Source organism: Acomys minous, assembly GCF_964271855.1.
Source record: "Acomys minous genome assembly, chromosome: 17".
In the NCBI taxonomy this organism is placed as follows: Eukaryota; Metazoa; Chordata; class Mammalia; order Rodentia; family Muridae; genus Acomys; species Acomys minous.
Window position 1 is genome coordinate 35,934,984 of NC_140500.1, and position 26,657 is coordinate 35,961,640.

At 42.0% G+C, this 26,657-nt stretch overlaps 1 protein-coding gene across 3 annotated transcripts in view; it reads right to left on the reverse strand.

The window, feature by feature from the left end:
- Nucleotides 1–26,657, reverse strand: part of LOC311588049 (uncharacterized protein) — a 97,883-nt gene that overhangs the window by 50,899 nt on the left and 20,327 nt on the right. For 2 of the 3 annotated variants that reach the window (XR_014776063.1, XR_014776064.1), the window contains exons 1-4: nt 7,307–7,447; nt 5,736–5,806; nt 3,577–3,671; nt 739–858 (exon numbers count right to left, since the gene is read on the reverse strand). Coding sequence is in view for 1 of the 3 variants with exons in the window: in XM_084765490.1 (XP_084621616.1) it covers nt 3,663–3,671; nt 5,736–5,806 (80 nt within the window). In the remaining 2 variants the exon portion in view is untranslated. Of the gene's footprint in view, nt 1–738; nt 859–3,576; nt 3,672–5,735; nt 5,807–7,306; nt 7,448–26,657 lie in introns of those variants that run through there. The other variant, XM_084765490.1, reaches the window with a different exon arrangement.

Below are 26,657 nucleotides of genomic sequence, written 5' to 3' on the forward strand. Positions count from 1 at the left end.
TAAAAAAGATGTAAAATATGGGAAGAAGAAGAAAATTCACTGAATATTACACATGTTCATATATGTGTACATATGTATATATAAATAAATATATATACATACCACACATACATGGGATATATATATATATATATATATATATATATATATATATATACATATATACATACCTTGCCAAGTCTAAAATATTTACCATAAAATATTTACCTTACAAAGGCAGCCTTCCCACCCAGGCCCAGTTGACAGACAGCCTGCATTTCTGTAGACCTAGATCATGAATGAAGAATCTTCCCCCACAATATTTGCACTGCAGTGTAATAAAACAATGGTCTCTTTTGCCTGTTTTCAAGTTTGGCCTAATTTTTCTTCACATAACTTTGCATGTTTTCTTCCAGAACTATTATGGAGGGTGATTTAGCTAAGGATGCAGTCAATAAACTCTTGACTGCTACATGGTATAAGGCAGTATACTACTAGAAGGGCAAGGCCAAAGGGATTCAGAGTGAACCTCCTCAGAGACCAGTAAGGGCATCTGCTGGTGGTTGAAACTTGGATTCTTAAAATCCTAAAGTAAGGGAAAGTCACCTCCAGGAGCCGTACTCTGTCTTCACGCTCATGGGGTTTTATGAGAAAATATGCACTTTTGTCCTTCCAGATTAGCTCATGAATCATTAAGCAAGTTGGACATTTTACTGAGCTTTGGTCTTTTTCTCTCTGTTATTCTTTTAAGCCTCTTACCTGCTTTAATAATGACAATCTTCCCTTTTCCATAGCCCAATTACAATGCCATCACTCTGGCCTTAGAATGCCGATTGTTTCTCTGCAAATCAAGACTTCCTAAAGCTATTGGTATGTTGTCTAAAAAAGAAAAAAAATTAAGGTGATTAATAAAATTAATCAGACTTTTCTCCTTGCCTGCTGCAAGATAAAACTCCAACTGGTAATATGTAACAACCCACTCCACCTTTATGAAGTTTACTAATGTATCTCCTTTAGTGAGTCTCTTAGTGTCTGCTGATGTCCTACTGGGTATGAAACATTCTGCCATGCATTTTAGCAGATGAAAGATAAGAATGTCTAACCATGCCCCTTAGAGATTAAAAACCCATTTAGAAAGTATAACAGAGAGGGGGGGGGAGAGAGAGAGAGAGAGGGAGGGAGAGAGAGAGAGAGAAAGAGAGAGGGAGAGAGAGAGAGAGAGAGCGCAAACCTATGAACTATGAAGTTCAAATCGTGGTCAAATAGATAGGGGTCATGGCATAAGTTTTAACTCCATGATTATAATTCCACAAAGTTTAAGCTTTTGAATGATGTTTTGCAAGAATCATTTGCAAACAACAGTTACTACCATGAAAAATCAATGTGTCTTAAAGTATGAGTTTCATGTAGATTGACAAAGTGTCTCTTGTGGACTTTTAGCAAGTGTTGAGAGAAGCCAGGTGTGGTGGAGCCTGTCCTTGACTCCAGCATCTGTGAATTCTAGGCCAGCCAGAGACCTTGATGAGAGAGAGAGAGAGAGAGAGAGAGAGAGAGAGAGAGAGAGAGAGAGAGAGAGAGGAGACTTCCAAAACTGACTCTACTTTTTTTTTTTTACTAACCAAAAATTTTAATGTTTTTTGATGTATCTTTCTAACCCTAATGAGGGTATCATTTGTCTTTCGTAAATTTTTTTCTCCTTTATTAATTTATTCTTGTTACATCTCAATGGTTATCCCATCCCTTGTATCCTCCCATTCTTCCCTCCCTCCCATTTTCCCCTTATTCCCCTCCCATATGACTGTTCCTGAGGGGGATTACCTCCCCCTGTATATACATCTCTAGCTCTGATGGGAGATAGGCAGTGAAAACACAAGGGTTAAAACAAACCATCCAGCGAGCACTGGGATGATGCTAAAGCCAGGAATCCAGCTGGCAAACATTACTGCCCAGCCTGGGCCCTGTGGTATGAAGTAAGATCAATCATACTCTCAAGAAGTCCCAAACTTACCTGAAGAGCCTCACAGATATGCAAATGCCTATAGTAGAAGTTTAATCATTAAGCCGGCATAACAGATAGTACAAAACTTCTATAGTATACACTGACCAGTATATACTGTCCAGGAATCAGGGCAATCAGCCAAGAGGTTTTGCTGTTCTTGGTCAAATCCAAGAAACTTCTGCCTGTAACATGTTCTAGGAGGCTTGTGACTGGAAAGACTTTCTCAACCATTGCAACTCTAGTTATCCTGCAGATGAACCTGAGCATTTTCATGGAGATGATAGATGTATCTTTTCCCCCCCTTTTATTGCAGAATGTTGATGTTTTACTTTCCTTTTGGTAAGATAACATAGTTTTCTAGAGAAATTAATTATTTTCAAATGATCTTAAGACCAGTGGAACTACATCCATTCTGTGCTTTGAGTAGGTTTTACAGTATGTGACCCACCACACGTGCCAAAATTGTTTGATAAGGACCTTGGTTTTGAGCCCCAGGGAAGACATGAAAAGTAATGAATTTAAACAAATAACTCACACCCACTAGAATACTTTAGAGGAATTCTATCAAGACTGAAGTCTGCTTCGTGTGTCAATGTGAAGTGACTAAGGACCAGTAGAAACCACTAGTTTCTAAGCCTTCCTTTGACATTTTGTTTACTAAACCTTGCTGAGCAGAGAAAGCTGTGTAAGAAGGTAGAAACAAGGAGGAGGAAGAAAACAGCCCCTTCTGAAAATGGAAGAGACTCAAGGTCCCAAGGCACAGACTATAAAAAGAGAGGAGAAGGAGAAGCTGATGTCCCTACAACCTACTAGAGGCAATGTGGAAAATCCAGGTATTCCATAGGCTCTGTGGGGAAAAAAAAACTTGAAATTAAAAAACTATTGGGACACAGGACAGATATTTTAGAAGCTTTGGTGCCTCACAGTCCCAAGAGCACCTTTTCTAAATACTATCTAAACCAGAAAGACCTCAGTCATTCAAAGCCATGCTGTAGCCATAACAAAAAAAAAAAAATGTATTGAACCTTTTCGATGTATCAGGCCTGTCCTAGGCACTTCACATGTGCTAACTCATTTGTCCATCTCACAAAGCTAAGACATATATAATTATCCCAGGGGCAGATAGAGAAACTCAGAACCAGAGAAGTTTAGTAACTTGTCCAACATGGCACAGCCAGAAATCAAGCACTCCTTTGATTGTCTCAGCCATACCACAGAAATCAAAGTTATGGGCTGGGTGTGGTGGTGCATGCCTTTAATCCCAGCATTCAGGAGGCAGGTGGATTGCCATGAGTTCGAGGCCCCCCTAGTCTACAAAGTGAGTACAGGACAGCCAAGGCTACACAGAGAAACCCTGTCTCAAAAACAAAACAAAACAAAACAAAAAAACAAAAAACAGAAATCAAAGTTACGCCCCATATCTTGTCTTCTCTTTCTAAAGCTAGGTTGTATAATGGCTTTCAAATAGAAATTATTTTGGGCTAAATGTAGACACCCAAGAATTAAAATTTCAGTAAGTTGAACCACCAGGAGTAAATTACAGCACAGGTCACCCATGAAATTGCAGCAGTGTATTTTTAGCCCCACTGTATACTCACAGACAAGACCTATTTGTTTTCCTTTTCCTGCGATATCGGATTTTGAAATTGCTTCCTTGGTTCAAAAAGTGCCGGAGCCATTTGTGTTATGTCAGCTGCAAAACAAATTCAAGAGATCCTGAGGAATCTAATAATCATGTGTCAACCACAGACTAGGGCTCCATTTTTCATCCTATGAATAATGCATTTTTAATGAGACCATTTCACTTCTCAAATTTGAAAATGGTAGCCTACAATCTTCCCTCGTGTCTCCCTGCTCTGCTCCCTGTGGTCACTTGCCTGCCTGCCTACCTCTGCAAGCAACTCCAGGATGCACAGATGAGAGGCATCAAGCAGACAGGCATGAGCATTCGGGGTCACTTGGTATTCGTTTGCCATCAGAGAGAGCTTTCCACCTTCAGAGAAAGATCATGTCCTCACTTACTGTAACCCATTTGCTTTCCCTGCTGGAATATACAATTTTCCATTTGTTCCAGGTGCTGGTTTCCGTCGATGTCTGGCACGGGGTAAAGAGCTCAAACAATAAAAGCCAGTCTTGCCTCAGTAATCTTGTCAGAATTCCTCAGCAGAACTTCTAACACGGCCCACTCTTCAAAGTGACATAACAAGCAATGAGCCATTGAGCAATTCAGCTAGAAATTTAAGCTTGGGAAGCTTATCTTTAAGCATTGCTTTAAGAGTGTTTTTAAATGTAAGGATAGAAGAAGAAAATAACTTTTATTTATATCTCCATTGCAGTGACAAGAGGCTTCACCAGACAGCAAAATGTCAGTCTAATGACTCTAGGTAATATGTTTCTGAAATGATATATGAAAGAAAAAAATAAACTTTGGCCACATAGAGGTGTGATGGTAAATGCACAGCAATCGATTAGCAATGTCTGGTATTGTCCCAGGGGTAGAAGTAGCAGTCTGTGTGCCATCACGGTGTCATTATTCCAAAAACCGTAAGTTGTCCAGCATGTTTTACCATACATATGAACAATTTCTAAAGTCTTTTAATAACTGATAACACTGAAAAATAACAGTGGGTGTTAGCATCTTCCCAAGATGGATCACTGTTTAGAAAAAGGATCTAGGGTTCTTTACAAACAGCCTAAGGAACCTACACCATGCTTACATATTTATTGCTCTCACCCTGGCTTCATAAAATTGTCTTCACATAAATGGATTTTTCTCTAAAAATAAATGGTGGTTCTTTTCTATTCTTGCTGAGAGTTTAGGAATTGAATGCCATAAAATGACTACATGGCCATGCCTTTCCACCACCCCAGAATCAAGCCTTGTTACCAAGAACATGGTCAGCAGCACTGAGAGACTAGTTCAATAAAACCAACGCAGCCCTGCAGCATGAATCCAAGGACCGCATCCGATCATTAGGTAGAAATTACTGCCTTTCTTGTCTGCTACCTCATTAAAGCGCAAAAATAATAGCTATCCTGCTCGTTAGCATTCATTCTACTGTCTCCCCTTATCACCCTGGAGTGCTTCAGGAGGAAAAACAACATTATAGATTGATGTCATCAGAAACCTAGGGGAAAAATGGTGTTTTGTTCATTAAAGAAAAGTAAAAGTGATGCCCACCAAATGGCTCACCTTCTCTGTTGAATTCTGTACTCGGGAAGGGAAAAAGGCCTGGTCATACCCCCACCCCTTCTTTTTCTTTTTTTCCTTTTCTTGTGATATTCTTTCCTTTTTACATTTCTCATCCTTCCTTTCTTTTGTTGAATTCATGCTTTTTTGCCCCGCCCCCATCCCCCCCACCCCCCCACCCCACCCCACCCCGCCCCGCGAGTGCCTTCTGCCTTCGCTTTACTTTTTCACTTTGGTTCTTTTCCTCTTCTTCACTTCTCTTCTTGTCTTCCTTTGTTTTTCTATACCAAAGCTAACTAGTGCTGAGTATAATGGCTGGACGAGATGGTCCCTGGAGTCTCTAGAGCATTTGAGTACCTGGCCTCCAATTGTTAGTGCTGTTTGGATAGCTTAAAGGGTGTGGCCTTGTTGGAGGAAGTAAGTCACAAGAGGAAGGCTTGGGGAATGTAAGGATTATTTCAAGTTTGCCTTCTCTGCTTTACGCTTGTAACTCGAGATAGGAGCTTTCAACTTTCTGCGTCTAATGACATGTCTATGCTCTACCAGCATGGACTCTTACCCTCTTACCTGATTTGGGCAACCACAAGCCCAAATAAACTCTTCCTCATACAAATTGCCTTGGTCCTGGGGTCTTAGCACTGCAGTAGAAAAATAATTTATATACTATTCATTAAGAATTTATATACAATACTGCATAAGTAGCTTATATACTACATATTAAGACTTTGTACAACATACTATATGCATTAAGAGTGCAACACAGTATATACCAGAAGTTCCTCATCACACATGGAGTACAGAACAGAAACTAGATCTTTTCCAGATAAAATATTTTGTGGTTAGCAGAGAGGAGAAGAAAGGAGACTAGAGGTTGGATATCTGATAACACTCTGACTACACTGATATCACCACAGACAGAAACACAGTAAAAGAAAAATATTTTACATAAACCCTAGTCCTCCCCTCAGAATAATGTATAAATTCTGACACCAGAAATATTTAGACACAGTAGCTCTTATCTATAGTCCCTAAACACAAAAGGCTAAGGCAGGGAAACGAGGCTTTTGGGGAACAAGGCAAGTTTCAGGCCATCCTAAGCTACAAGTTACACCACCACATCTCAAAAAAGAAGTAGAATGGTAACTTTAATCTTTGTTCTCTTGACAGTGTCTCCTGCCTTACAGAAGCTTCTCAGCCTCATGAGGTCCCATTTATTAATTGTTGACGTTAAGGCCTAGGCTGTTGGTGTTCTGTTCAGGAAGTTGTCTCCTGTGCCAATGTGTTCCAGGCTCTTCCCCACTTTTTCTTCTAACCAATTTAGTGTCTCGGTTTTATGTTGAGGTCTCTGATCCACTTGGACTTGAGTTCTGTGCATGGTGACTAATATGGGTCCAGTTGCATTTTTCTACATGTAGACATCCAGTTCTCAGGCTCAGTAAACCATGTATAATGTCCCTGAGAAGGAAATTTAAGACAAAACTCTGATCTATGTTAAGCTTAACTATTTTTAAAGCACTTTATCAGTGATATTCTCTCTCTCTCTCTCTCTCTCTCTCTCTCTCTCTCTCTCTCTCTCTCTCTCTCTCTTTACCATATGTCATGGTTTTTTGCTGCTGCTGGTGGTGGTGGTGCCTTGGTTTAGTTTTTCATTGTTGTTCCGTTTTCTTTCCCCACCCCACCCCCCCGCCCCCGAGACAAAGTTTCTCTGTGTAGCCTTGGCTATCCTGGACTAGCTTTGTAGACCAGGCTGGCCTTGAACTCACAATCCACTTGTTTCTGACTCCCTGAGTGCTGGATTATAGTCGTGCACCATGGTGCCTGGCAAATGTCAAGATTTTTTACATTCATAATCCCTTTTAATGTTTACAAGAGTCTCCTGAAGTAGGCTCTTGCTTATATTTAGAAAATTGAATATGAAAGCCTAGATGAACAAAGTCACCTGCCCTAACCCAGTCAACCAGTAAACTAACAGTGGAGACATAGTCTGACAAGGGAGCCAGCCCCAAGCCCAGGCTCCTGTTCACCTCACTGTATGGTCCCCCTTTAAACATCTCTAAGTGTGTCTGCACAATGACTACATGAAGCCACAGATGATAGAAAGTATACAACATTTCTCTTTCTGAAATTAGCTTAGTTACCTCAGTATCATTGTCTTCCAGTTGCATCCACTTTCCTGCAAATGACAGAACCTCACTCCGTTATACACATAAACTTCCTTCTCCTTCTCCTCCGCCGCTGTTGGACACCCAGGTTGGCTCCACGGCTTGGTCATTAGTCAGAGTTCTGCAATAAGCCCTGATGAGCAAGTGCGTCTGCGGTCAGCTGAACTGACATACTTCTCTGACTTTTTTTTTTTCTCACGCTTTGCCTGCCTGGATCACTCTCCACAAGCACCTGTTCAGCATAGTGCATCCATTACCTTCCACATCACTGTGACAAAACACAGGACAGGGACAACTTAAAGGCAGAAGGATTTTCTTAGGCTTATAGTTCCAGAGAGTTCAGTCCATTGTGTCAGGAAAAACACAGCAGTGCCACCCAGGTCACAGTATGGCAGGTGGGCAAACAGAAGGCATGACAGGAAACAGCCTCAAGAACCCCAGACCTTGCCCTACCCCCACCCCCGCCCCTACCCTCCGACCCTCCTGACCTATGTTCTCTATATAGGTTCATTGTCCTAAATTTTCCACAACCTCCCAAAATAGTGCTACCAGCTGGGGACCAAGCACTCAAAACATAAGCCTGTGAGAGACATTTCATTACTCGGTCTAAAACACACGAATTTGTGCCCAAATCCCACTTCATTTTTCACTACACCCTCTCTTTCCCTATCTAGATTACGAATGCCTCCAGGATCAAAATATTTCCTTCTACTTTGTGCCCAGAAAATATTCTCACACCAGGCCCTGACAATCAGACTCTCCATGGGAACCTGCTAGTTATAAATGGCCAACAACTATATCTGTCGGCTAAAACGGCATCTCCAGGAACAGGACCAGGAATCTGCATTTTAAGCCATTTCCCCATGCTCTTCCGATGAACATTTAAGCATATAAATTACAGCAATATCTCAAACAGGTAAACAATTTTTGTTTGTTTTGTTTTTTTTGGTTTTGTTTTTTGAGACAGGGTTTTTCTGTATAGCCTTGGCTGTCCTGGACTCACTTCATAAACCAGGTTGGCCTCGAACTCACTGCGATGAAACTGATGCTTGTGTTGCAGGAGACAGAGATATCAAACTGGATCTAGGTTAGAAGCTTTGTCCCTGCTGGCTAGCCCTCATATTGCCAGAAGATGTTACTCATGCTGCAGGGGGAGAATTGTCTTACTCTGCTTGTTTGTACCTTGTGTGCAACAACACCAACCAGCCAGGTAAGATGAGCTCACCAGCGTAGTGATGACAAAGTCTGTTAGCGGGTAACCGTCTGCTTTCTGATTGGATGTGCTGCTCACATCCACATCCCTTACTGTAAACCCAGTCAAACCCTGGTTGAAAAGCCCTTAGTTTGGGAGCTTCTGATGTTTTCTTCCAATAGAACATGATGTACTGGTCAGACTGCCTTCTAAATAACTACATTTACAGCTATAGATTATTGCTGCTGTCGCCTTTGGTCAGAGAAGGTTCCTTTCGCATTGATCAGAGGTGACTTTAAAGACTCCTAACTAGTCTAAGTACTGAAAACGAATGGCTGTTGAATGCCCAGCCATAATTGAGACATTTTCATCATCACCTCCAAGGCTCAGGGATCAACTAGGAAAAATAATCAGAAAGAAAGAGGTGGAGGAGGGAGAGTGGTGATTAAGATAGAAGTCTGGCCTTCTCCGGACCACGAAGAATGGACTCCCTTTCTCAGTGGGGCCTTCATCCCACCTGATCTACTGAATCCAGATTTCTGTAGGGGGCATCACAAAATCCTAAAAGGAAATATAGGCCCAAGCTTTTCTGATAACAAGCACAGGGAATTCCAGGAAATACCCCACCCAGTGCTGAGATCTTAGCCTCCAACAAATGGTCTTTAATTGTACCCTGGCACCAACCTCTCACACATAGATAATTAACTACTGCCATCTTCCCTGTGATAAAGGCTGTTAGAACTCTGCTTCGGTCTGCCTATATGTGATGTCACTGGCTACCTGCCATGGGGGTGTAGCCCTGCCCAGTGTATAAAAGGACAGACCTACCTTGCCCCTCCTTCTCTTACCCCCTTTCTCTCTCTCTCTCTCTCTCTCTCTCTCTCTCTCTCTCTCTCTCTCTCCTCTCTCTCTCTGTCTCCTCTTTCTCTCTCTCCCTCTGTCTCTAGCTCTCTGTCTGTCTCTGTCTCTCTCTCCCTCTCTCTCTCCCTCTCCATGTCTCTCTCTCTCTCTCTCTCTCTCTCTCTCTCTCTCTCTCTCTGTGTGTGTCTGTGTGTGTGTGTGTGTGTGTGTGTGTGTCCTCTCTGTCTCTTTCTCTCCCTCTCCGTCTCTGTCTCTGTCTCTCTCTCTCTCTCTCTCTGTCTCTCTCTCTCTCTCTCTCTCTCTCTCTCTCTCTCTCTCTCACTCCTCTCTGTCTCTGTCTGTCTGTCTGTCTCTCTCCCTCTCCTCTCTCTCTCTCTCTCTCTCTCTCTCTCTCTCTCTCTCTCTCTCTCTCCCCACCCACCCTCCGGGGTACCCCTGCCCTCTTTCCTTCTCTCCCCATACTCATTTAATAAACCTCATATAATCTAATATCTGGCATCTGGTTTCTTATTATCTTTTTTCTTATTTTTTTTTTAATCATTATAAAGGCTCCTTGTTACCAAGGCACTGTATCGCTGTGTGTTAATGAGGTATCCTGGCTCTTTTAGCCCTAGGGAATCAGACACACCCTTACTTCCCAGAGTTTTATAAATTCTTAATCCACAAGTAAAGTTGGCTTGGCTTGACTTATCATTCCACCATGACCATCCGAGACTCCATTTACTCCCAGTGAAGGGTGAAAGGGACTCTGGCTGGCTGTGGGATTGTAGTCACTGGGGCCTACCCAACCTCTGCTGGTAGCTTAGGGAAGCACTCCCCAAACTGGGAATCCCACTCTGTCTGCAAGTGACTAGCCTTGAACTCTAAAGTGCTCTAGCCACCCCTGAGAGAGTGACGGAACCTTTGATATGGAGGTCCATTTCTACCATATGGAGACAAGAAGTGGCTGGACTAATCAGCAGAGGCCCATGTGGGGGTGGGGGTGGGGGCAAGAAGTCATGAATTGCCCTGCTGGGACCCTGCGGCTAACACTGATGACCAAGGAATGCTGATTTCCAGGCAAGACATGGCTGCTGCAGTCTTGAACTTGCACAGCTGTGTTCACCTGCACAATATCATTACAAGATTGGATTGATCAACCCTCTGTCATGGGACCAGGAGTCACTGATGGGAGTTCCATTCTTGCCTGAAGATTTAACACAATAAAGATTGATAGGGAAAAGAGACATTTTTTTTTCTTTACTAGATGTATCCACTGGTAAGGTGCTCCTGTAAATGAACCCTCACGCATGCTTCTGTAAATAACCCGAGTGAAACTCATCAAGTCTTACAAATACACAAAGAGATATGAACATATAATCAAGACTAACTGGGGAAAAAAAGAATTATCAGGAGTGGGAAAGAAATAGAAGATAATGGGGGTGAACATGATTAAAATATTGTATATACATGTATCAAAATGCCATAATGAAATTCATTATTATATATAATTACTACCTACTTATAAAAACAGGGCTAATGAATCTGAGAAGAAATTGGGGGCATGAAGGAATTAGAGGAGGATGGAGATTATAGTGATGTTACTATAGTATTCATTATGAAATTCTAAAAAATTAAATTTAATTTTAAAATAAAATGAGAAAAATATGCCTCTAGAAATTTTAAACTGAAAAAAAAAAAGATTGTGCAGTCTAATTACAGATCATTTTTATTCACACACTACCCATCACCTCCTACTTTCTATGATTTCTGCTCAAAACACAGGTCTAGGTGGTCCAACTGACCTCCCATCACAAAGACCCAGGACTATACTGGGCCTCTAAAATTAAGAGGGAGAGCCTGGAATCGAGGTGGTATAATTTTCCAGTAGAGGTAGAAAGACAAACCTATTAAGACATCCCAGGGAGATTTAAATTGTGCTGAATGCATTAATGGAAATGTGTGTAAAATGCTCCCTAAATTCTGAAAAGAAATTTAGTAAAGCCTCTTTAAAGAGGTTAAGCAGATTGATTGAATGATGAGCTGACATGAATAGGCCTGGAGAAAGTTAAGCATGTCTGAAAGCAATAATAACTAGAGCCCATAGTTTGGGCTCTGTGGCTGGTTTTTTTGTTTGTTTGTTTTGTTTTCTTTTGTTTTGTTTTGTTTTAAGAACTATATTACTATCAGTAGGTAATGAGCTTCCAATTATATGAATTATATTTTCTCACCAGGCCTTGACAATAGGTGTCCAGGGCTATATGCAACAAAAGGAATTCCGTGGGACATATGTGCTAATGTTAAATCATCTCCAATGCACCTCTTTTAGAGAAAAGGATGCAGGGCCACATAAAGTCTATGATTCCACTTGTGCTCAGGGAACGTCACAAGTGGTAGAAAGACCTGGGGCTGGAGAGATGGCTCAGCAGCTAAGAACATTGGCCACTTTCCACAGGACCGGAGTTTAGTCCCAGCACCCACATGACAACTCAGAGACATCTTTATTTCCAGTCTTAGGGAAGCCAACGCCCCCTTCTGGCCTCCAAGGATATGCCACTCATATGGGACACAGATATACATGCAGGCAAGACACCCATGCATTTAAAATAAAATAAAATAAAAATTTTAAAGAATGTAAGAACTGGTGGAAAGGATGGAGTGCTATGAAATGCTCTCTTCTAGACATGATAGGCCATAAGCTCAACACAGCTATGGTTACCTGCACAAGACCTACATAAGAATGGGCCCTATCAACATTGCATCATGGAAAGGGGAAGGGGTCATGATGCTCCACCATCTTTAATGGACCATTGACAGTTAATGGTGGTGGGGGTAGGGGGTGGGGGGTTGGGGTTGATCGGTGGGCGGGGGGTTTACTTTCTTCAGTGGAAACAGATATGTTGTCCAGGCCCCAGTAAATAATGCACTCTAATTAAACTCAGTGCGTCACACATGACAAGAGACATACAAGTAGGAGGGAGCTTGTTGAGAAGAAAGGGTTCAGTGGAAGAATGATGGAAGACAGAAGATGGCAGTGAGCAGAAATGACTAAAATTTATTATATGCTGTAGGAAACTGCCAAATAAAAATAAAAATTAACAGGCAAATGTGTTTATGTGTATGCACTCACATGGAGAAGAATGAAGGGATGGAAACTGTGTAAACAGACACCTGTCTAAAGATGAGAATATTTGAATAAATATACATAAAATATGCTTGAAGGGTACCTGGGGAGACATAAGAAGAGTATGTGTTACTATATGTCAGTTATACTGATAGACTAATATGCATGAATTAATCATTTTTTAAAATTGGTTAATATTTTAAACACATTGATGGCAGCTGAATGAAAGGAAAACTAATCTAAATGCCACTGCAACCCAAGCAGTGGTGGCACACACCTTTAATCCCAGCTCTCTAGAAGCAGAGACAGGTGGATCTCTGTGTTTGAGGCCAGCCTGGTCCACAGTACTAGTTCTACACAGGCTACACAGAGAAACCCTATCTCAGGGAGAAAAAAAAAATGTCATTGCGAAGAAGCAGTTCCCTCCTCAGATGAAAAGCACTCCATTTCTAGAGTGTCCAAACGAAACCAAATCAACTGCCAGCCCAGATAATGTAGACACATAAAGAAATGGGTTGCAGCACTGATATTAGTGGCATTAGATGACTTTCTGAGTGTGCAAGGCCAGGGGTTCAGACCCTACCCACAAAGTAAAGCAATTTCCAGATGACCTATGAGCTACAACCAATCAAGAGGATCTCAGAAATCTCATTAAAATGCCTACATTTTGAAAGTTCACAAAAATACAATGAGTTCACAGGCATGCAGGAGTTACTAACTTTTTGACACTATGGCAAAAATGGCTTAAAGGAGAAAATATTTTATTTTCAGGCTGTAATCACTGGGTATCACTGTTTCCCGGCACATAATTTGGTAGGAAGCAAGTGGTGGAGAACAGCTCACCTTTGGCAGACAGGACACAGAGGGACTGAAGAGAAAGGACTCAATACAAATCCTCCTGAGACCTCCTTCCTCCAGCCAGGCCCACCTACAGGCTGACCAGCTATGACTACATCGGTGGACGACACACTCATAAAGTTAAAGCCTTCATGATCCAGTGTCCTCTGACTTTCTTATACTGGGGACCATTTTTAACGCATGAGACTTTGAGGAAACATTTCATATCCAAACCATAGTAAAAATTAAATTTCTGGTTAAGAAATATGCTGAAAGTCAGGCCAGGCATAGTGGCGCATGCCTTTAATCCCAGCACTTGGGAGGCAGAGACAGCTGGATTACTGTGAGTTTGAGGCCAGCTTGGTCTACAAAACGACTCCAGGACAGCCAAGGCTACACAGAGAAACCTTGTCTCAAAAAAAAAAAAAAAAAAAAAAAGGAAGGAAGGAAGAAAAGAAAAGAAAAGAAAGAAATATGCTGAAAGTCTAAATTATTAATTTTCAACAGAGGTGGCCATAATTTACTGAAAAGATTTTTCTCTCTGAGGACTCTTTTGATTCCTAGGTTTTAATAGGCCAGACATGTTGGCACACACTTTTAATCCCAGCACTCAGGAGGCAGAGGCAGACAGATCTCTGAAAGTTTGAGGCCAGCCTGGTTTATAGAAAGAGCTCTAGGGCAGCTTGGGCTGTTACACAGAGAAACTGTGTCTCAGGGGAGAAAAAAAAAACAAATAAAATAAAAAACTATGTTATACTTGATTGTCTTTCTTTAGCCCAAGGAACAACACCTTCCCTTCCTTCTGTTCTTCCCAGGTAGTGTTGCCTTCATATTATGATCTAGTACCATTCTTAGGAAATTTCCTTTGAGCTCCACAATGTCAGCAAACCCACTGGTGAGTGTAATATGTGGCTTTACACTTTGCCTCTAGGAGGACAACTGAAGGCAGGATCATTAATCAAGTTTAGAAATAATGAAAAGCCATTGAGCTCCAAATGGATCAGCGCATGATTAGCAGCCCAGAATATCAGATATTCAAATGTGAAAACAGGAAGCCTTTGTGGCTAAGCTGTGTACTGATTAGGCTGAAGTGCCAACCTCTGGGCTTGAGAGCACATGTGACCTTTAAACTGGTGTCAATGTCACTGACTTACTGATATTTGCATTTTTCTGTCTATCATGAACTGGAGTTTTTCAGGAAACTATAAATGTATCAACTTGGTACAGTCCCTACGGTGACATCAGTGCGCACTGAAGGTTAATTGAGTGCTTCTAGCTAACAAGATGTTTGGTAAGCACCTACTGTATACAAAAGTCACTCTTGAGAATACAAAGTTGGATATTTCATCCGAAAAGAAGGAGGAGGAGGAAAAAGAATTGTTATTGAGCCAGGCACATCGGTGCACACCTGTAATCCCAGCACTTGGGAAGGCAGAGGCAGGCAGATCTCTGTGAACTCACAGACAACATGGTGTACAAAGTGAGTCCAGGGCAGCTAAGGCTACACAGAGAAACCCTGTCTTGAAACAGAACAAAACAAAACAGAATTGTTGTTTGTGGAGTTCTCCTCACTACTGGCCTTATCATACATTTCTTCCATGAGTAACGCTTGCCCTGTGCCAATATTTCAACTTATCCTTCCAAGCATATGTCCTCCAACACTGTCCCAAATCTTTCTCCTGTAAGATTTTCTAGTGTTCTGTAAGAACACTGTAAGTGCTATTCATCAGCGCCATTACATAATGGTTGTGGTGAACACTCATTTTCCCTTCTAGAAGGAAGGATTTTATGTATTTGCCTAGCACCCCTCCCCCATACAATGGCCAACACTAAGCCATTATATAACTGTTTGCAAATATATAAATAAATAAAAGATAGTATGTGATACCACGTTGGATTTATTAGATTCCTCCCAAAATGAGACCATCCTGAATTAACTAGGTGCACCGTAATCCAATGACATGTATCTTTATGAGAGACAGAGGAGGAAACAGAGGAAAGGAAAGGGCCAAGAGAAGGTCTGTCTGAAAATGGAACCATGCTACTGTAAGCCAAAGAACACTGTAGGCTAGCAGGTACCGAAAATTGAAGAGGTAATACTCAGCTTTTGAAACGCTGAGAAGATAAAGATAGAGAAGGTTCTGGCCACCGTCACTTGGCTCTTTTGTACGGAACCTGTATTAGTTACTTTTCTGTTCCTGCAATAAAACACCCTGGCCAAGGCCATTTATAGAAGGAAGGGTTTATTTGGGATTACGGTTCCAGAAGCTTGAGAGTCCACCATGGCAAGAGAGAGGCATGGTAGCACGGTAGGCATGGTGTCAGGAGCAGAAAGCAGAGAGCTCGCATCTTGAACCACAAGCCTGAAGCAGAGATCATAAACTGAAACTAGGATAGAGTCTAACTTTCTCAAGCCTACTTCCAGTGACATACTTCCTCCAAGAAGGCCACAGCTCCTACACCTCCTCAAACAGTGATACCTCCTGGAAATCAAGCGTTCAACTGCCACAGAGTATGGGAGGCATTTCTCATCCAAAGGTGAGACAACAAATCATGGTGGAGAGAGTGGTAATAAAAAAAATTCTCACCACATACCTGCGAAGGAAAAAAAGAGGAAAACAGAGGACAAGTGGTTTGAATAGATTTGGCCCCCATGTGTTTGAAGGCACTTTTAGGAGGTATAGCCTTGTTCAAGTAAGTGTGGCTTTGTTGGAGGAAATGTGTCACTGTGAAGGTGAGTTTTGAGGTCTCATATATCTGCTCAAACTCTGCCCAGTGTAGTCAGTTTCCTCCTGGTTACCTTCACTCAAGATGTAGAGCTCTCAGCTCTTTCTCTCGCACAACAGCTGCCTGCAATGCTACCATGCTTCCCACCATGATGATAATGGATAAACCTCTGAATTTTAAGCCAGCCCCAATGAAATGTTGTCCTTTATTAGAGTTGTCTTGGTCAAAGAGGTCCCTTCACAGAAATAAAATCCTATCTAAGACATCTATTATCCTTTCCAAGAACACATCTCCAGTGCTTGGAAACATCCTCCTCCCAAGCCTTACCTCTCGCTCTGTTTCCTAATTATGTCAATCTAAACCTTTAACATACAGCTCTTAAAAGAAATTCAAGACTTAGCCTGTACCATTCTCATGGAGACTTCAGAGACGTCATGTCCTTGCCAACATCTTTGTTTCAGATCTTCACCCTGTAAATGTGAGACTAATTTTTCAAGTCTCCAACTTTATATCAATATTTTACAGTAGCCCTGGAAAGCAAATACAGATATGGCCTCTGGATTGAAGTAAACTACTTTAGGAGATGATGCACTAAGACTTTGTAAGATCTCCAGTTAAACACAACAGGAATGCCAGTCTCACTAGATACTATATAAACTGCACAGATTTTAGATACCAGATGTCCCAGTTCGTTGGTTGGTTTTTGTTTGTTTAGTTTGTTTTTGGTTGGTTGGTTGGTTAGTTGGTTTTGTTTTTGTTTGCTTGCTTGTTTGTCAACTTGACAAAAGCTAGAGTTGTCTGGGAAGAGAAAAAATGGCTCCATCACGATTGACTGTATACAAGTAGGGCATTTTCTTGATTAATTATTGAAGTAAGAGGGCCCAGCCCACTGTGGATGGTATCATCCGTAAGCATATTCTATTTTTAAAAAAGCAGACTGAACTAGCCAGTAAGCAGCATTCATACATGGTCTCTGTTTCATTTCTTTTGTCCAGTTTCCTGCCCATCCTCAACAATGCTCTATAAGATGCAAGATAAAATAAATTCTTTTCTCCCTCATGTTGCTTTTGGTCATGATCTTTATCATAGCAATAGAAACCTAAAATATAAGACATTTGTTAATTCAATAAATGTTGATTCATTGATTGACACACTTGCTCCAGGTACTGAGAATGAAAAGAGCAGACATATTTCTAGCCTCATAAATCTTGCAGACTAGAAAGAAAGAACTCAGAAGCTGTGCATAGACCAAGATGGTGATGGGAAACAATGAGGCAGGGTAAATCTATCATTTCCCAACATACGATAAAACATGGATACAGACATGTAGTTCCTTACTTCAAAATATCTGCACAGGTCTGAAAATATATGCTAGGCATGTTTAGGCAGTGTTTAATGCCCCACACTCACATTTGATTTGAACAGAAAGTACAGAAAGAGGTAAAGACTATGGTAAACTAAAACACATGCCCTGAGGTGGGTGGCATAGGGAATAATTTAGTAATCTGGGACTCCACTTGGCTTGGACTTTATGCACACCTCTCTTCTAACAATATACTTGGCAGCCTGAGACCTATATACGTACATCCTATGTCTAAATCCCTCTCTGAGCACTGATTGTACCTAGCAACCTATTAGAAACCTAGGGCCTTCCCACACATATATCAAGCCCCGGGCACACAGCTTTTTGACTAGTGGAATAAGTTTATTCTCCCCTTACCAACCATCGAACCTATATTCTCTTCGCCCACCCATAGTCTGCTTATATTCAGGTCCAAAAGTAGGAAAGCTAATCTAACTTAAACTAGTTCTCAGTTCATATTGCATGTTCTGTAATGCAAAACTGTATTCTCAAGTGAACTTGTAAGGATATTCCCTATCTACCATCTTATGTCTGAGCATAACTGGGTGCATATGCTATTAACATCAGATATATTATGGGAAGGGACATTCACAGTGACCAAAGAAAGACCTATGGAATCATAATCCAAGCTTGTTGATCAAAATTGAGAGCAACCCAAACTACACCTTTTAGTAGGCAGTCTCTCCTTTTCTTGAACTCCACAGAAAGAAGACCCAACAATAATCAAGGCCATTGAGTGCTTTCACTCGTGTGACTCCCTCTCATGCTTGATAGTGTATTCCTTTCTAACTCTGCTTTTAACAAATTTTTCTTGCTGCTTTGCAAATCTGTGTATGTTTATTTCAACACTTTGAATAAGATACCAAGGACCCAGAAAACACCTTGTCCAGACAGCAACCTTCTACTAGTGGTAACATGCCCCAGCTGACAGGATTCATCCAAGTGGCGGTCACTACCATCTGAACATGAGAATGCAGCATAATCAAAGTTTCTTTTTGAAAAAGAAAAGTAAATTCCAGAGTTTAGTGTTTTCACTGTACACTCCCTCACATAAAGAGCCAACTGTTTAAAGTAGCCAGACAGATAGACCACTGTACCTCACCCTGCCCTCCTACTTCCAAAGCCTCCAGTTCATATATAAGTAGAAAGGCTCTATAATAAAATTATACCCTCCCAAATTTATATGATAAAGCCCTAACCTCATGTTTTAGTTAGGGTTTCAAGTGCTATGATAAAACACCATGACCAAAACGGAAGTTGGAGAGGAAAGGGTTTATTTGGCTTACACTTCCATGTTATAGTCCATCATGAGAGGAAATCAGAACAGGAACTCAAGCAGGGCCAGAACCTGGAGGCAGGAGCTGATGCAGAGGCCATGGAGGGTGCTGCTTACTGGCTTGCTCTTCATGGCTTGCTCAGTCTCCTGTCTTATAGAAGCCAGGACCACCAGCCTAGGGATCGTACCACCAACAGTGACCTGAGCCACACACACCCACATCAACCACTAAGAAAATTCCCTCCAGACTTGCCTCTTATCCAGTCTTTCTTAATGAAGGTTCCTTCCTCTCAGATGGTTTTAATTTGTATCAAGTTGATATAAAACTTAACAGCACAATTGAACCCTTGTCATCTTGACACACAAACACATTACTGTTAAGCCACAACCTTTCCTTTCTTGTTCATCCCCAAGGTCATACATTAATATCAACATCACAACATAAAACATTCATAAACTTAAGTCTCACAGTCTTTACAAATGCAAATACTTTACAATTCTGTGTCTTTAAAAACCCAAAGTCTCTTTTAAAACCTAAAATGGATTTAAAAATTCAGTCTGCTGACTCCTATAAAAATAAAAAAATAAGTTAAATATTCTCTTCCTTCAGTAGAGAAGTATCAGGGCACAGTCAAAATAAGATCAAAGCAAAAACAAACCTCAACAGTATAAAGCACTCAATATCCAATATCTGGGATTCACTCGTGATCTAGTCTCCTCCAATGGGCTTGGGTCCTTTCTCTCTATTCCTTCTGCAGCATCCACAGCTTGTCGTCTACTCTGGCTGGTACCACTCCACTGCTGCTGCTGTTCTTGGAGGTTGTCCCATGGTATTGGCATCTCCAAGACCAAAATGCAGTAATGAAACTGCATTTTCACCAATAGCCTTTCCTGGGATTTCTTCATGGTGCCAAGCCTCAACTTCTCTCTGTATGACCCCTTTAATCCTAGGCCTTCAACTGCTATTGAGGCTGACCTTCACCCATGGCCTTTCTTGGCCTCTCACAGTGTCAAGCCTCAGGTACTCTCCATGACCCTTACATGCCTTCAAAACCAGTACCACCTGGGTGACTCTTACAGTACCAAGTCCTGCTGCCAGCAAACGGTACAACCTTGGTTGTCTCTGCAACACAGCTTCTGTGTGCTGACTCCAAAGAAACACTTCACCTGAAGATGGTCTGGGTTTTTTTTTTCTTATTTTTTTTCATTTATGTTATTACATATATATGCAATAAACTACCTACAGCAAGAAGAACCACAAAACAATCAGAAATTTACACACACACATATATATGTTACATTCATAGTGATTTGGCTATTTGTATTTGGCAGCCTTGAAGAAAACATCTTTCCTATCTTGGTGAGTCTAAAATTCTGAACGTAAATCACTATCTATCATATCTCATCATATCTATCATATCAACTTAAAACACCTAGCTAAACCTAAAAGCATCTTAACACCTGAACAAGTAATCTTACTTATAAAACTAAACTATCTGGTCCTCAACCCCGTCTTATGCACTGCTAATTTCTCAGCTCCAGCTAACAAGCATCAATTGTCCCAGTAATGCAATGACTTCACTTCACTGGTGCTGGTCCCACATTAAAATCACAGCTAACTCTGCAGCCCAAGATGACCAGAACTACATCTTAATTCAAAATAGCAAATATGCAACTTCCCCCAAAGGACGGGAATTCAAACAGTGCAGGAGCCTGGAGACAGAAGCTGATGCAGAGGCTATGGTGCTGCTTACAGGCTTGCTCCTCCCAGCTTTCTCAGCCTTTCTTATATAATCTAGGACCACCAGGACAAGGATTATACCACCCACAATGGGCTGGGCCCTACCCATCAATCAATAATCAATAAAATGCCCTACAGGCTTGCCTATAGCCCATTCTTATGGAGGCTATTTTCTTAATTGAGGTTCCTTCCTCTCTGATAACTTTAACTCCTGTCAAGTTGACATAAAACTATCCAGCACACCCCAGTATGGTGATGCATCCTCTAAAAGGATAAAGTTAAAAGAGCTAATAATGGTGAGGCTCAAATCCAACAGGACTGGGATCTTTATAAAAAGTGATAACAAAATCAGACTAACATAATTCTTGTTCTGCTCAAGTTTCTAAAACCAAGAACCAAAGGCTAGTAGTTTACACCACAGACAATTTCTGTTAATGCTTGTTTTTAAACTCTATTTTGAGTATTGAAGTCTCTACCTCGCTTCCACCAACCCCTTAGTGGAGAGAGGGGGCACAGACCCTTGTACTTCTGCCAGCTGTTTGGGGTCAATGGGTTCTTTGGGGACAATACCAATCACCGTCAACAGCAAGCGCAGCAAGCAGTCTCCGCCAAGCTGCTGCATTGAAACGTTTCTCTTCATCTATCTCCAAGCCACCATACCATCCGTCTCTGTTCTCTCCAAACTGCTACAAGTCACACTCCACATGCCACTCCCTGCGCCCATTCTGGGCTCTTGTGTTTATCTTCCTCTGATTCCTAGACCACATCCCTCTCCATGCTGCAGGAGGCAGGCCATTACCAGCCAGCAAAGACCACACCCACAGGAGGCGGTTATCAGGTGTAGACATACTAAAGCCCAAACTAAAACCCCAGACTTAGGATTAACACACACACACACACACACACACACACACACACACACACACACACACACCTGTGCCACTTAAGCTGACATGGCTTCCCACAAGAACCATAGACTACCAAAAACCCCAGTACCAAGCACAAGAAACTTCCTTTCAAATGACTGGTCAAAGAAGCCCAAGTGACTCCCCAATCAATATAGACTATTGATGTTGCCCTTGGCTGGCTCTCAGAGGTTGAAGGTAAATCTCTATTGCCAGAGACTCCACACACTTAGGACTCAGGACTCTGATTAGTCAAACTGAATCTAACCTGAAAGTTTCCTTCCTGTGGTCTAACTTCTGTGATACCAGAAACTCCTGGCAGGCTGTCTGGAAAGGGAAGCAATTAATAGGCCTACCCAGCTGCTACACCTATGAACCATAACAATGACCAGCATGGCCAGGTGTCCTTACAGGTGCAACAGTGGCACTCGCATGCTGCTGGTAACCAACAGCTGTCTAATTGAACTTAAGGCCCATTCAACATGCCTGGTACTGAAAACTTAGCCAAGCTCCTGGGGCTGGGGAAGTCATGGACCTTCAAAAAGAATCTACTACAGCCACTTTGCAAGACTGGCGTAATTCCTTACTACACTCTACACTCTAAATCTTATCTTTATACTCACAGACAAGTGTAGCTACCACCCCTCACCAAAGAAGCCTCTCTTTATAGCAAACAGATGCCATCATAGAACACACACACACACACACACACACACACACACACACACACACACAAATGGACACAATACAGGAATCAATGGATCATGGGGAGCCTAGAACCAATGGCTACATCTACATCACAGCTCTTGCATCTGTGGCTCAGAAAACAACACAGAAGAGAGGATGGATCTATTGCAACAGCCAGAATACCAGGATGTCTGCTATGAAACAGTCTCTTCTAGAAATGGCTGCACAAACAAGACCAGAACAACGGCGATATCAAGAGACATGCTACCACTGAAGGGGCGGCACTTCACAGCGTCCCACTAATGACTGCAGAGAGAGCAAGAATTAACCCCTCCCAGGGATGAGCCCCTGGTTGACTATCCAATACAAAGTAGTCATGACTAAAGCCATATTCATACAAACAACAAAACAGATTCAGAAGATTATATTTATATATTTGTGCCTGTATATGAACACACACACATATACAATAATAGTGATCAAAGAAAAAGAGACTATCTCCTGATTGTGTCATGGTTATTCTTGCTATAGGTAGTTTATTGTATATATGTGGAATAATAAAAATGTATATGTAAAAAAAAAAGAAAAAGAGACTATTAACTTGAGAGTGGAGGAGCATGAATGGAGTTGGATGGAGGCGGCCTAGGAGGGGATGGAAGGAGGAAAAAGATGGAGTAAGTGATGTAAATCAATTTTAATTTAATATTAATAAAAATAAAAGAAAGAAAACTCATGAGATGTAGAGTTAGAAATGGAAAACAGCGGAGGTTTTAAAAGAACGTTAAAATTCAGGAACATCTTAGTGGGAGGAATAAGGAAGAAAACAAGGTTTGTTTATGTGCTCACTTATTTGTAGATGTAGCTCACATCCTGAGATGTGCTGGGTGTTATCTCAGACACTGAGGATGCAGCTGTGAACACTGCAGGCAAAGCTCCATTTTCGGGACGCCTCAATTCCAGTGAAGACAGAGAAATAATAAACAACAGTATGCTAGCCAAGCCTGATGACACACAGAGAGACACATATAGGTGTCAGATGCTGGGCTACTCTGGAGGCTGGGGCAGTTGACTCACAAAGTCAAGGCCAGCCTGGACTAGAGGGAGGTCAAAGCCAAATTGGGCTGAAATACAGAGTGAATTAGACAATGAAATGAGATCTTGTATCAAAATAAAAAAGTGAAAGGTGGCCCTGGGGAGATAGCTCAGTGGTAAAATGCTCACCTGTCATCCACAAGGCCTCAGGTTCAAGCCTCACTACCCCCACCTATATTATTTGTAATCTCTCCTGGACTTTGTGAAGGAAAAGGCAGAGTAAAGACTTCCCTTTAGAAATAATTATCTTGAAGATCTCTAAACTGAGATGACCTTCCAGCAGAGATATGAAGAAAGTCAGATAGCAAACCATGTGAGCACACACGAAAGAGTTCCAAGCAGAGGGTAGAGCACGTGCAAAGGCCCTGTGGCTGCACTGATGGACACATGTTGGAAGGATAGTACAGGAGGTAGAATTGTGAATGGGCCACTAATCTCCATGTCCCGACTGTTAATTCCATGAGAACCTAGACTACAGAAAAAATTCATCTCTCGTCAAGACTACAAACTGAACATGGTAGAACCCACAGCAATCACAGCACTCAGGCGGCTAAAACCAAGGATCTAGGGTTTGAGGCTAGCCTGAAGCACAGAACAAGATCCTATCTTTTAAAAATCAACCTTAATAAGAGTGCCAAGATGGGCCTGACCTAATCATGAGGGACCTGTAAAAGCAGAGAATTCTCTCTGGCTAGCAGCAACAGAAGTGAGAAGAGGCTACAATGCACCCTGGTTGACTTAAAAATGGAGAAGACCATGTGATGTGGGATCCGGCGGGGCTCTCTCTAGGAGAGGAAAGAAGCTCTCACGCAATACCTGGAAGCTAAGTCCTCCAACTGAGGGGAACTGAATTATGCCAATGACACACTACATTCAAGACTCCTGTTTCCAGTGGAATATCCAGATCTACCATCCCGTTCCAATGACATGTGATTTCCAGCCTTGGCAAACCCTAAACCAGGGAACGTAGCTCACCTGCCCACGCTTCCAAAACAGCAAGACACTAATACATGGGTGTTGTTGTACAGCACTGTGTTTGTAATCAGGTATTAAACAGCATCAAAAACCAAAAGAAACAGCATGAAGGTCAATACATTCGGATTAAGGTGAGCAAGAGAACCTGAAGAGATGACAAAGAGGAAAGACCACCTGAGACCAGACAAAGGCTTTGCTTTCACAATAAGGCCATTGGATTTCCCACTGAAAGATGTTCAAGAGTTGACCAAAAACAAATGAACAAAAACCACAGCCTTTATTTGCCATTCCATCACACACACACACACACACACACACACACACACACACACACACACACACACACACGTGCATGTGCCTTCTCCCCCAAATGCTAACCGCTGCTGGATATACTCATAGAAGAAAACAGCTCCATCATCAGTGCACCTGCCGACCTCCAGAAGCACTGAGAAAGGCTTGATTGTAAATTATTCAGAGGTGGCCTGCAAAGCAAATGGGGATCTGCCAAAACTGAGAGGCACAGCACAGCATACATAGCATTAAAGGAGTGAATGCATCTCTAAAGGAAGAGCAAATCCATCCAGAGGGGTCCCATTAGGCAGGATGAGGTGTAATTCACATTTCCCACATCTCCCCATTCCCAAAGCCAACACAAAAAGCACTTTCAGCCCAGTGTGTTGCTTTGACACTCGCATCCACAGATTTGGCCTCTGAGGTATACAATGCTGTCCCACCCTCCCCAGACCATCCTGGCGATAAGTGATTAAACTCGATGATTACCCAGAGCCGATAACTTGACTGTAATAGAGATTGGAGTGGGGAGTAACTTTTGTTGGCCGTTGAGTGCTTTGACGGAAACTGCCTCCCAGGGGTAGTTGGCTGGGAGAGACTGGAAAGTTGACTAAGAAGCCCCGTGGTGGGAAAAATTAAGCTGTACAGCCATGTGATAATAACAGCAATAGAAAAAGAGGCAGAGCCTCCACCCACGCACCAAGTCAGAAATACCTCAGGTATAATTAAACCCGATTCCAGAATTTAGCACCTTTTTGTAATAAGAATCTTTGCTTGCAGTCCTTAGCATTCTGTTGCCTTGGCAAAAACCCTATCTCTTGACATTTCAGAGGTTTCTGTCCCATTTTCAAACAACAGCTCTGGGGAAGATGCCTTGGAGAGATACATCTGAATCTGTGGGTGCCTTAACTATTGAGATCCGCTCCGTGAAGCTAGCCTCTTCCTTGAAAGAGACTTTTACAGTCCTCTGCCTGCCTTGACTGGTCAATGATGGGCACTCCTTGCCTCCACACCAGCAAACTTTGAGTGGGACACACCATGACAAGCCCAGCAGAGCACAACCAAGATCTCCATGTCAGTGGCACTTGGGGAAGAGCCCTTGGCTTCTCTCTGAATGTCAGCGCTCTGAACTGACCTTCTTAGACTTGGAATTTGACTTTTATGCTTGTTTGACCCTTCTGTTATAAAACTCAGCTCCAACTATCATTTCTTCCATTTTCTTATCACTATTTCTGCTCACCTCAACCCCCTCAGACACACACACACACACACACACACACACACACACACATACACACACACACATCTACCTATATGTCTCTCCTGTCTCTATCCTCTCTTGCTCCTCTCTCTTTCCCTTCCTTCCTGTCCTTCCATCTTATCCGTGTCTCTCTCCCCAAGAACCACAGTCACAGTCCAATGCTAATGTCTGAAAATGGAAATCATGACTTGAACTCAAAGTGTGACTATGATGAAACAAATACGAAAGCCTGGGCATGTATTTGGCACATGGTACACGCTAGATAAATGTTAGTCATTTTAAATAGGAAAAACTGGTGCACAGGTGGCAAGAGAAAAAGCCTAAAACTCGGAGGGGCCATTCAGGTAAGAGAGTATGGGAAGAGAATTACAATGCAAAATATCTAGACATTGGATCCCCTCTCCCATTTCCTGAGCATCAGTTCAGGCCTATAATTATAAAAATGTAGAATCTGGCACGTGAGAGCTTGCTTAAAGTTATACCTAATTAAGGATGCTCTGCTTGAAAGTTCTAGTAGTAGAAACCCACCTTAATACTGCTTTAGCCTTCTGTCACACCGGTTATAATTATGGTTCATTCAATAAATGTACCCTGCATGTGTATGACATGCTTGGCACTAGGTGTACTAAAGAAAGCAAGGGAAGTGCTCTGACATCGTGCAGTGCAGGGTATGATGGGGAAGACAGATGACAAACATGCGCATAACACAAACGTAATGGTATAGCAGACTGAATGAGTGACGAGAAAGCGTCTTTTCACACATGAGGTGACCAAAGAAGTCCCCTTTAAGAAGCTGCCTTTCAAACTGTGAGAACAGATAATATAAACAGCAAACAAAAAATGGACGTGAGGCAGGAAAAAGGCAGGCACAGGGGAACAGGATCAACTCCCACCTGTACCGAGTTGCTTGCTCTCTGCCCGCCATTTCATGGCTTAATTCACTTCATCCCACAGCTTCCCAAGGAAGGAAGGTACCATCATTCTAAGAGATAACTGAGGATGAGAGAGTTGGAGCA